Genomic DNA, 11032 nt, shown 5'->3' on the forward strand with positions numbered 1-11032 from the left:
GTCTCATGACAAAACGCGCAATCATTGGCAAGGAAATCGTGACAACTAAGGTGAAATGGCGTGGAGGAATGCATATATCTGCGAGAAGTAGACGCAGTGGTATGGACCATGATTAGCAGAAAGTAGCAGAAACGGTAGTCATTGATGGCCAATTCACATGGCACAGCAGTAGAACGCCACTAAGGCGCTGCGGCTCCGAGGCCCATGGTACTTATCGGAGCTCCCGAGCCCCCCCCCCCCCCCCCCACCAGAATGACGACCGCGGGGGATCCTCGCGACTCACATTGACCTACGCTCCGTTCTCATACAACAGCCAGCCAAACAACAACCAACCCACAATATTACCAGCGTATCTCGACCATGGCGTCCTCGACCTCGACAGTAGCAGCACCAGCATCAGCCCCAGCAGGCTTCGAGTTCCCGCGCGAGTACTACTTCCCGCCCTTCTTCACCCGGCAGACCAACCTCAACACCCACCACGCCCAGCTGGTCAAGTGGTCCTCCCTCGTCCTCTCGTACTGCCAGCACCACCGCATCTTCAAGCTCCCCTTGAGCCCGATCTCTACCTCGACCACCGCCGCCTCCTCCTCCCTGTCGAACGCCACGCCCACCTCCGGCAGCAACCCGAACGCCGCCGAGGACATATTCTTCAACAGGAGGCTCAACAGGCGGCTGGCGCTCGCGGACGTCAGGGAGGTGATCGACTTCATGAGGAAGGACGGGCGGGCCGAGTACGTCGGCGGCGAGGGGGGCGCCGCTGGGGCCGCGGGCGCGGGCGGTGATGTCGTGTGGGTGTACTGGCGGACGCCCGAGGAGTGGGCGGCGCTGGTCGAGGGCTGGGTCGACGAGACGGCGCAGAAGGGGACGGTGCTGACGCTGTATGAGCTCACCGAGGGCGAGGGGACGAGGGGCACCGGTAAGTCGCGCCGTGTTTCGACCCTTATGTTGCTTCAGAGAGAGGAACTGCGCAGAGAATCCATACTGACGGTGGCCATCCATCTACGACAGAGTTCCATGGCCTGGATCAGGACTTGCTTCAAAAAGCCCTCAACGTACTGGTCAAGAGGGGAAAGGCACAGATATTCGGGCAAGAGGATTCACAAGGTGTCAAGTTCTTCTGAGCGATCAGTTGGGCCGAGAGATGGGTCACAAGATTCAACGCATTCATAGCATTGCGCTGCCTATCATGCTTAACATCCCATGGTTGGCGTTTCTGAACAACAGCAGCAGACAAGGGTAAGATGCTCCAGAGACTCCCCAGTCGCCGAACACAAAAGCCCACAGCAAATAATCCCGGCCGATCAAAGTATCACCGATACTTCGAATCATGGCCCCAGTGCTAGTTACCGTTGAAGAACCTTGTCGCGAGGTACTTCTTGTCGAACTTCAACTCCTGGCTCATGGCCACCTGCAGCAGCCAATCCGAGGACACAACCCTCGGTTCCATGTTTCCGTCCCTGGCCATCTTCTCGAACCTCGGCCAAAGCTCCCGCTCCGCCTTACTACCCGACGTCAAAAGGTACACCGGCTCCTGCCCCTGGGAATCCTCGTCTGCTTTGGTGGGCTTGATGGTGGACGCGCCCCGTCCGGTGTACGTCTTGAAGATGGCGCCATTCGCCTCTGCAATCGGCCGATAGCTCTCGGCGCCGCTCTTGATGTCCTTCGTGCAATATATGGGGACACCCCACAGCAGCCGACCCTTGTTCTCGCGTGCTCTTGCGATGGACTTCTCCAGCTTGACTCCGAACCTGGCCTCGTTGGCCTTGTCTTTGAGCTTGTACTCATTGACGTCAAGGCGCTCGCCAGCTTCAAGGCAGGCATCGATGAAGCTAGCATTGATGACTTCTGGGCCACGGGCTAGGGCGCGGAGGAATTTAATGGTGCGCACCATATGCGGTGCGGCGAGATAGTCACATGCCGCATTCTCATGTACGATCTGGATCCCCATGCTACGCAGTTTCCGCTGTTACATGGGTCAGCAAAGCATCGGTCCGTTTCTCAAATTCATCAAGACTAACCTTGTCTGCGTCCTCTTTCTTCAGGTTGTTGAGCCAACCCTGGTAGCCCGTTAAGATGATGCGCATGTCGACGGGTGGTAGCGAGGGCTTTTGCCTCTTGGCTGGCCGCTTCTCTTCCACCTCTTCATCTTCCTCTTCCTCGTCCTCATCCTCGTCTGGCCGATCATGTGTAGGGCTTGTAGATCGCGCTTTCTCCTGTGCCTTCTTCTCCCGCTCTTTTTCTCGTTCCTGCTCAAAGAGGTTCGTGGCACGTTTACCGCCGAAAGGTGTGTTTCCAGAGGATTTCCGTTTTCGCTCTTTTTCGTATAATGCAATATCTGGCGCCAAGTTGTGCAACTTGCTGAGTGCCGAGGCTTTGGCACTGCGGCTGCCGCTCGAGAAGACAGACGATGTATCATTCTCCTTGCCACCGAGTGCACGTCGCGTTCTAACCGGCGTGGCACTTGCCTGTGCTTTTGTCTTGGTCTTCGGAGGCGCTGGCACGCCAAACGTCTTGGTTGTCTTCACAGCGTACTCGGCCTCATCATCCTTCATCACGTCGAACTCTGGGTGCTTCTGTCTCCCGACTACTAATCCAGCAGCGGGACCATGGGTAGCTCCATTCTCCTTGACCAGGTCTTGGATCCTTCTCTTGCGACGAGCCACAGCATCCATGTCGTCGTCTCCGCCCGGGTAGTACTTCTCGTGAAGTCTCGACTCGTCGAATGAGGTCTGGCCAATGATTTCGCCTAGATTCGTCCGTGGAGGGAAGTGGACATAGCGAGGGTCTGTCAGGGCCTGCACCTCACACTTTGCGTAACTCTCTTCGAGCCACAGGTGGTTGACCATAGGTATTTGCCAGTCAGCAGCGGCCTCGCACTTTTCGCCACTCTTGCGCGCGGTAATAAGATGTGTATTGTCTTGCCTCATGGAACCGGTGGGCTCTGCACCGGCAGCTCTCAGCAGGTTCTGGAGGTATATGCGTGCCTCGCCTCCGTAATTGGAAAGTGTGATCCGTTGTCCCCGGAATCCCGGAATACCCTCTTTAGGAACGGGATAATGCAAGAGACGCCGCAGTGGATTCGTCCATTGGTTGTGCATGATCAGGTAATAAAGCCAGGCCAGATTTCCGACGTCCTTACCCTGCTGAGCAGCTTTGACATACTCAGGTCCGTCGCGGTACTGGCACACGAACCAGTCGCAATCACTCTCCGTGTCAACCACTGTGCCTCCTCCATTCTCTATGAGGCCTTGCAAGGTCTTCCGCAATTTTTCGTTGATGCCGAGGTCCCACGACAAGACAACACTCTTGTCCTGGAAGACAGTCAGCTTTTCGCGGGCTCCTGCTTGGTAATGTGCAGTCATCGGCGGTCGATCGGGGCGAGCTGACGCTGCTCCGTCGAGGTGTTGGCTCGGTGGGATGGCAACGGCATCGTTGTAGCCCGATCGCAGGATCTCGGGGTCTGGAAGCAAGTAGGGGCCTTCGTCTATCCTCTTGCCCAGGCGGAAACAGTCATCGAACCTGAGAGGTGTTAGAAAATGGCACGGTGGGATGGGAACTGCTGGCTGACCAATGCGGCAAGACGATCTTGCATCGAAAATTCTTGTGCGTGGCCAACTTAGCCTTGGGACCATCCATTGACAGCGCACAGATATGAGTGGTAAGGCGGCCGAGATCCTTGGACTCCATGCCACCCATGGCGAGGACCGCACCAGCGATTGTCTCCCTTGTCGGTGATTGGGAGCTCATCACATGTCAAGACGACATTGGAGAAAATCAGACGCGGGTCCGGGGAATATGGCCGGATCTGAGCCTGGCGGCCCTTGTGAAGGGAGGCATTGACCCACCCAGGCACCACCACAGGGACCATCAATGCCATAGCCTCATCATACTCTGGGAAGTCGATCGTATCGGCAATAATGTGGGTGCACTCTGAGACCGAGACCGAGCCGTCCTCACCAAGATCAATGACTTCGGCGCCATACTTCTCGACAGTTTCTTTCAACTAGAGCTCACGTGTTAGAGATCTGGTATATGGAACCACCAGCTCAGAAGTAGGGCCCGGGTACATACCAAGTCGATTGTGCTTTGAGTCAGAGTGCTACTTGGTACAAATGCAAGTGAGCACTCGTCGAACAATGAATGTTCGGCAGATTTGCCACCGTTCTGCGCGGCCATCGTGCCTGGGGGTCGGCCGTCACGACGCGTCGAATCGCACGCACACAGTGTCACATGCAGAGGGACAGAGAATTCGGAAAAGACCAGTGGCTGGGTTGATGTGAGTGAGGGAATATTGCCACCTTAGAGAAGATATGTCGAGTCAATTGGACACGAGTGGCGTGGAAGCAGACGTCGAGAGGCAACAATGATCAAACTGCAGGTGTTTATTAGGCAGAGACCGCGACTTCCCGGGGTGCAGCTGCGAGCTTAATCCACCCACTCAACGCGAACCCGACGCGGCGGCAGGCGCAACCCCACACATGAGGACCCCCAGGAGGTGGTGGTCCGTGCGCTGAGTGCTTGCATACTTGTGTGCTTTAGCAGTTTTCCAGTTGTGACAGCAGGTCGCTAGGCAGCCCTGCTGGCTGCCTGGGTACCTATCGCATAGCACCTGTTACCGGGTAACTCCCGGGCTTAGTCACCGTTGGGGCTATGAAGTAGCTGAGAACACCTCGATCCAGACGACAGTGCCTGGGCGATCAGCCCCAGGCCGACTATGCCACCACTCAATGCACGAACCCTGCCCGCTAGTCGATGGGGTAGGCACAGGCATAGGCGAGCCAGGCCAGGCGTTCGAGGACTGCTTGCGACGCTTATCGTGAACGAGCCCGCCGTACAGGGCAAAGGCGTGTGCGGCCTGGGTAGTGTTGCCAGTGCCGTTGTTGATCGGTTTCCTGAGCTGACAATATGGCTTCCTGTGGGGTGTAACTTTCTCGCCGGCATAGCAAATGAGCCAGCGACATCCAGGCCAAAAGGCCGCACAATATCATCTTTCCCTACAATGTGACTGGCGCGGGCCTTGGTGCAGACATATTGACGCTGACGGTGAGTCCTAGCAGTCTCCCGCACACGTCTCCAGTCAGTGTCATCGTCCAAGCCAGCCTTGCCACCCATTACAGCTTTACATTCTTGATCTATATGGAAGGTGTGTTGATTTGTCTAAAGAAAGCATAAATTCGTCATGGCCTTAGTCTTGTGGTAATATTGAGGAGTATTACTGGAGCAAGGTACGTAAAATCTTTTCAACCTGAGTGAGTAGACTGGACCCAGGATCAATTTTGAGGGCGTAGATGACTCCAATTCTTTACATCACGACAGAATCGTACTATTTACGCGTGCAAAGGAGCAGCAGGCCGGATCCTGATCATGAGAGGGGCGTGCGACCAGACTAGCCTTACAGTTGACCCATCTGTCAACCCCTTCTCTGGGCTAACCAACTCCATGTCGAAGTTATAAACATATCTGGCTAAAATAACCCGCGTCACGGCAGGAGCGACGCTGTTTGACATTGTCAGACCATTCCACTGAGACACTGAAGCTGTGAAAAACTTACTTTTGTCCGAGACATTCTCGTGGGCCGTAGCTATATTGGTGGAAACAAGACCTTCTGTCTATTTCGAATTCAGGATCTCCCATCCATCTTTCTGGTAAGAACGCGTCTGCACAATGGCATAGTACCTCTCAAATGGCCACAGGACATGAGCCTCAAGCTATCAGAGGCGGACATTGATTCTGGGAAAACACGAGAGGGAAGCTCAGAAACATGTGTTTCTACAGGACTCGCAGGAGAGAAGCCACAGACACAGAATGACTCACCTGGTCGGTTCCAGTTTCTCTCGGGGTGATACGCCGCCCAATGTGGAAACGACACATTCGTGCCCGGGGGTACGTAGTTTCCCGCAACCACGGCCCCTCCTGCACCGACGCGACGAGGGTGGTTCCCGGGCACAGGTGGGTGGATCCTCATGCTCTCTTTTATCACGGCTATCAAGTATCGTAGCTTGCTGACGCCTTCAATGTCGATGGCAGTCTCGGAGGCGAAGGCGCTTCGGACCTCGGCCTGCCCGGCTTCTTTGCGTAGACATCGTCCCATATCTCGGGCGTGATGAAAGAGAGCTCATTGAGCGCTGAGCGGATGACTGGACCGTACTTTTCATGTGCATCCTTCAATGTGATCCACATGAGACCTCGGATACGCCCGATGCTGTTGGGAAAGCTGCTGAATGCATATGGCTTTGGACCAGGGTAGGAAGCTAGTCTGTCACCACTCAAAGATTGGAATGAGCTTGTTCGACGACCTGACGGCACTTCATCTAAATTGCTACAGTTCCAGAGGTAATCCACAATATGGGCTGGGAGGAAAGAGCGAAATTTCGTTGGAAATATAGACTTACGGGTGGAAATAGAGGTTAGTATAGACACCGCAGGCCAAGAGATACACAAAATATGTCTTCGATGGGAAAGAAAGTTAGAATAGCTCAGCACCGTCATGAAAGGAGTTAACTCGCCAACGAAAAAGCCACGCATAGTTTAACAACTGCATATTGGGATGTTTCAGCCGTCAGCCAGTCAGGCTGCAAAGCGCGGTATAGGGATGGAAGGCCCCCAGAAACCATGATGGGTGGTGAGTTCGATGCAATATTCACATTCATTCAGAGACATTCAACGATGCGACAATACGGTTGTTGAGCTTTCTCTCTTGAGGTGCAGCTCGTGGGTCCAAAGTGCGAGACTATAGTCTCCACTCCCTACCGAGCAAAGATTCAGTATTCCTGTGAGGTTCGGTAAAAGATGGTATTTCGGTATGAAGTGGAGAAGACCACATCTTACCGACAACAGATACTTTAGGTCATGAATGGAACTCCGCATTCCTATGCATGATAAGAACGGAACACTAAATGGAAAGTCCTCCACTCTTAACCGAGCAAAGACTAGGAATTTCTGCAGACTTCGGTATACACTAGTATTTTCGTGGTAAATAGAGTTGTTGACTGCTAAGCCGGCCATCCTGACTAACTGGCCACCGTTTTGACTGAAGGACACCTCCATGTTACGCATTATCCTCTCAACGAATAACCCTATAGTATTCATGATATACTCTAACAGCTTGATTGGCTAATTACTATGTTTTATTTATCAGTAGGGCTTAAAAAGGATCCGAATGAGCTCTACTTTTGTAGCAAAATAAAAGTACTGAATCATGAGCTGTCGATTCGGCAATGAGCTTCGGCTCGAAGCTTTGGAGAAGAGAGACATTAGGATGTTTTCTGGATGAGGGTACAAAATTCAAATAGAGTGCCTGAAATTGCCATCTCAGTCCGTAGTGTTCATCGGTTCGGTCCCTTTCACTGCTGGTGATGGCTTCCAAACCTTGCTTAGAAGACTTCCCTGAGGAGTACAAATTCCCTGGACCCGAGGTTCTGCAACAGCCAACATCAGTTGATGCAGCTCTTCCAGCGATCTACTCCCGCCGAGTCCTTATATTCTCGACTCCGTCATCTCGCAGCCGTAAAGATATCATTACTACCCTCTGCAACGCGCTACGCGCCAGAATCCTCGAATTCCCCGTCCTCTCGCACTCCGCCAGCCATGCGTCCGGCAAGTGGACGTTTCTCCCCGGACAAGCACGCCTGCACGTCAAGAAACTCCCGATCTGGGCTTTGCAGACCTACAGGATGCGAACTTCACACCGGGGCTGCTAAAGCCCGAGGTTCTGAGCTCGGTTCCCGGGATGATCGACTTTGAGAACGAGTGGGATTGCTTTAGGATCCAGGCGACTTTCATCAAAGGCGGGCTCCTGCTGTCAATCTGCATACTCCACCTCGCCATGGACGGGCGGGCCATATCACTGGTCATCCAGGCGCTGGCGCGGAACAGCTTCGTGCCGGCGGCGCCGGCCCCGGAGAGGAGTATCGCGGCCTTTGACCGCTCGCGGCTCTCTGTGTCTAGCGCCGTGCCGGATATCGAAAAACTGCCTGCTTACACGATATCGACCGGGGCGTTCGACTTCGCTTCTAGGACCGCGGGAGCTATCAGCACAAGGGTGTACCGGTTCACGCAGAAATCGGTAGCGTTGCTCAAAGAAGACGCTTCATCCCTAGGGAGCCCCTGCTTCAGCACTCAAGACGCAGTCTGCTCACTCGTCTTTCGCCAGATGATCAAGGCGCGTCTCGTGTCCGGTATCGTGGGGCCTGCCGACAAAATACAGTACTCCTTCCCTGTGGAGTACCGGGGTATTATCGACCCCCCACTTCCGTCCGACTTCGTTGGTAATGCCGTGTTGTTTACTGCTACGAATTTCTTGCCTGTCAACCGCTTGGTCGGAGTCGGAGGATTACAACTTGCTGCTAGGGAGATCAGGCAGGCGATTCGGGCCGTCGATGCGGAGTATGTGGATAATTTTATTGCCGTGGTACAGAGCTTGCCAGATTTGCGGATGTTCAACTTTTATGGAGCATTGAACTGCACTGCGATAACGTCCACAAGGTACAAGGGCCTCGTGATGTCGGAGGAGTGGGGGCAAGTGCTGGGGCGGTATGAGGGTATGACTTTGATGGATAAAGGGTTTGGCGATGGGATGTTTGTCATTTTGCCACCAAAGGAGGTGGGATGGGATGTCATCATTACTTTAAAGAGTGAGGCGATGGATGTGTTTGAAGATCTAGAGTGGAATAGGTATGCAGCCAGACTAGATGTCTGAAATAGAGGGTCTTAACATGGCCATCATGGGCCACGTTTAGCTAGGAGGCAAAACTTCATAGGAAACGTAAAATGTCTTTAACTCGAGGGGGTAAGGATGTCTCACCACCGTGCTCCGTATTTATACCACAAAGGCCTCAGTTCCAACTAAGATTTCTACCCGGAGCACCGTGCAGCATGTTTGTGTCTGCATTCTCATCATTTTAGACATAGTCGGACGTGAGGTACCATTGCGTGCTGTCCTTATCAAACCCGTGTGACCGCGACTTGTCAGCGGTAATGATATCAGAGAGCACAAGCAAGTAATTTTGGAGAGCTCGTTGACGATTCTTTAACTCCCTATTTTGAGTTTACTACTGGTAGAGAGTCATATATACAGTTTTCCAAGTGTCAAATATGATACAGCAGCTATGAATGTGGCTCGTCTACTTCTGTAGAGTCAGCACGCCAGGCCTGTAAGGTAAAGTGCCATAGTCTCCCCCAGAGCTAGGCGACCGCCCCTGGTACAGAAGCTGCAGGTTGCACGGGTCGATGGTCATGGTCTGGTCGGGGTTGCTGCGGATGATATCGCCATGGCTGATATCGTTGGTCCAGGTAGCGCCGCTGTTGGCCTTGCCGGCGAAGGGGGCGCTCTCGCTCGTGGCCTGCGGGGTCCAGGACCCCCCGAGGCTCGTGGCCGTGTAGGAGCGGAAGTAGCGCCCGCCGGAGCCGATGGACTCGACGATCATCAGGTACTGGCTGCTCGAGACGGTGTAGACCTGAACCGCCTCGAAGAGGTTGTTGGTCGTGTCGCTCAGGACCACCGTCGACGCCGTGCCGAAGCTGCCCGGGAAGTTGCCGATGGGCATGCTGGCGCGGTATATCTTGCCGTTGTCCCCCGCGAAGAACAGGTACATGTTGGAGCTGTCGCCGATGACGGTCTGGTCGATGGCGCCCGTGCTGGACCCCGAGATGGTGCCGGTGAAGAGCGGCTGGGCCGATGACCATCCGTTTGCGTTGGTCGGGTCGCTCGACGTCCTGTAGGAGAATGTAGTCGGCCCCCACTGGTGGGCGAGGATCCAGATGCTCTTCGGGGCGAAGTAGAAGAGTGTCGGTGCGACCGCGCTTGAAGACATTGTGTTTTGGGTGGCAGAGCCTATGTCAGCCCAATTTGTGAAAGTGCCAAAGTTCATGGAGCCCCATGTCGATCCAGTGTCGTGGTATGTTCCGTAGACAAGATGCTTGCCGTTGTAGACGACGGTGGTGAAGTCCTTGAGCGAGGCCCACCCCGACTTAGGGTTTGCCAGAGAACCAGTCGATGTCCATTTGTATGTCGACGGAAGAGTGCAGGCTTGAGGCGCAGCTACGGCCACCGAAGCCAGCAAACCTCCTAAAAGTGTCCCTGTAGGTCTCATTCTGGCGGTGATCGATTCTGTTCACGAGGCAGGGCACGAGGAAAGGAAGATGCAAAAATCCCAAGTGATCAACTCCGACTCAAGCATCGCTGGATGATGTCTGTCTTTTGTATTTCATATTCCACAGGCATAGATCATCTTTAATGACCGAAGCACAATCGTGCGCTACAATATAAACGACGGGGTTGGCCTTCCGTGTCGCGGGTCACCAGTAATGAATTTAACCAAAACATCCTCGGGTGGCACGGACTAGATTTGTTCTAAGTGCCTCCACAATGCAACCCCGGAGGGATGGGCCCATGGCCTTAGCACAGGCCTATAGCCGCCCCTTTATTGATGTCACGCCTGAAGATGCTTTCTATAGGTACGCGTATGGAAGTCTGCGGATAATCTATCTGGGTTCCAGTGGTAGGGAAGGCAAAGGGGTTGCATTTGTCTGCCACTGTCACTCACATTATGCAAGACGGGCCGTGATTATTTTTCCTAGAACCTGGGGCGCAGAATATGGAGGGATCCTTGCCGCACCAATCCCAAGAGGCATTGTCCCAGTCGACCCCAGTCTCTCGGCCGAAGTTATGCATATCTTGTCCAAATTCGGATTCAAGATCTTCACGTCCTTGGAAAACTCACCGGAACAATGCTTAGTGGGAATGGTTGGTCTTGTGCCATTACATCCGGTAGTTGTGCGCTAGATGGTGTATTCGTGATCATTCCTCTCGTCTATTTCCTTTTTCTCGTTCTCCTTTTTCGGTGGTGGCGTGGTAATTAGCGACCGACGTGCTCTAATCCATGGCAGCCGCATTGTCAGGCGAGAGGCACCTCCCTGGCGATGTCCCCTTCTTGTGAGCTGCCTTTTGTTACCAACAAGGACAGCCCACGTGATGAAAGCCCTTGGGTGGGAACATCGCTAACGGCTGCGAGGTGTTTCGGTGGATAAATCA

General features: G+C 53.9%; 4 protein-coding genes across 4 annotated transcripts; 2 read left to right on the forward strand and 2 right to left on the reverse strand.

Moving 5' to 3' along the window:
- Positions 1–360: 360 nt before the first annotated feature.
- On the forward strand, positions 361–1121 carry INS49_009856 (uncharacterized protein; the record flags this gene model as incomplete). The annotated part of the gene is made up of 2 exons (XM_043170584.1): positions 361–916; positions 1009–1121. The coding sequence occupies 2 exons, from the start codon at positions 361–363 to the stop codon at positions 1119–1121; spliced, it is 669 nt and encodes a 222-aa protein (XP_043025149.1).
- Positions 1122–1339: 218 nt separating this feature from the next.
- On the reverse strand, positions 1340–4176 carry INS49_009857 (uncharacterized protein; the record flags this gene model as incomplete). The annotated part of the gene is made up of 4 exons (XM_043170585.1): positions 1340–1963; positions 2019–3519; positions 3711–4003; positions 4072–4176. The coding sequence occupies 4 exons, from the start codon at positions 4174–4176 to the stop codon at positions 1340–1342; spliced, it is 2523 nt and encodes an 840-aa protein (XP_043025150.1).
- Positions 4177–7587: 3411 nt separating this feature from the next.
- On the forward strand, positions 7588–8742 carry INS49_009858 (uncharacterized protein; the record flags this gene model as incomplete). The annotated part of the gene is made up of 4 exons (XM_043170586.1): positions 7588–7591; positions 7665–8065; positions 8153–8673; positions 8739–8742. 4 exons carry the CDS (start codon positions 7588–7590, stop codon positions 8740–8742), a joined length of 930 nt encoding a protein of 309 aa, XP_043025151.1.
- Positions 8743–9122: 380 nt separating this feature from the next.
- INS49_009859 (uncharacterized protein) lies at positions 9123–10091 on the reverse strand (the record flags this gene model as incomplete). The annotated part of the gene is made up of 1 exon (XM_043170587.1): positions 9123–10091. One exon carries the CDS (start codon positions 10089–10091, stop codon positions 9123–9125), a length of 969 nt encoding a protein of 322 aa, XP_043025152.1.
- Positions 10092–11032: the final 941 nt, after the last annotated feature.

This window comes from Diaporthe citri (genome assembly GCF_014595645.1).
Source record: "Diaporthe citri strain NFHF-8-4 chromosome Unknown scaffold_4, whole genome shotgun sequence".
NCBI classification, from domain to species: Eukaryota; Fungi; Ascomycota; class Sordariomycetes; order Diaporthales; family Diaporthaceae; genus Diaporthe; species Diaporthe citri.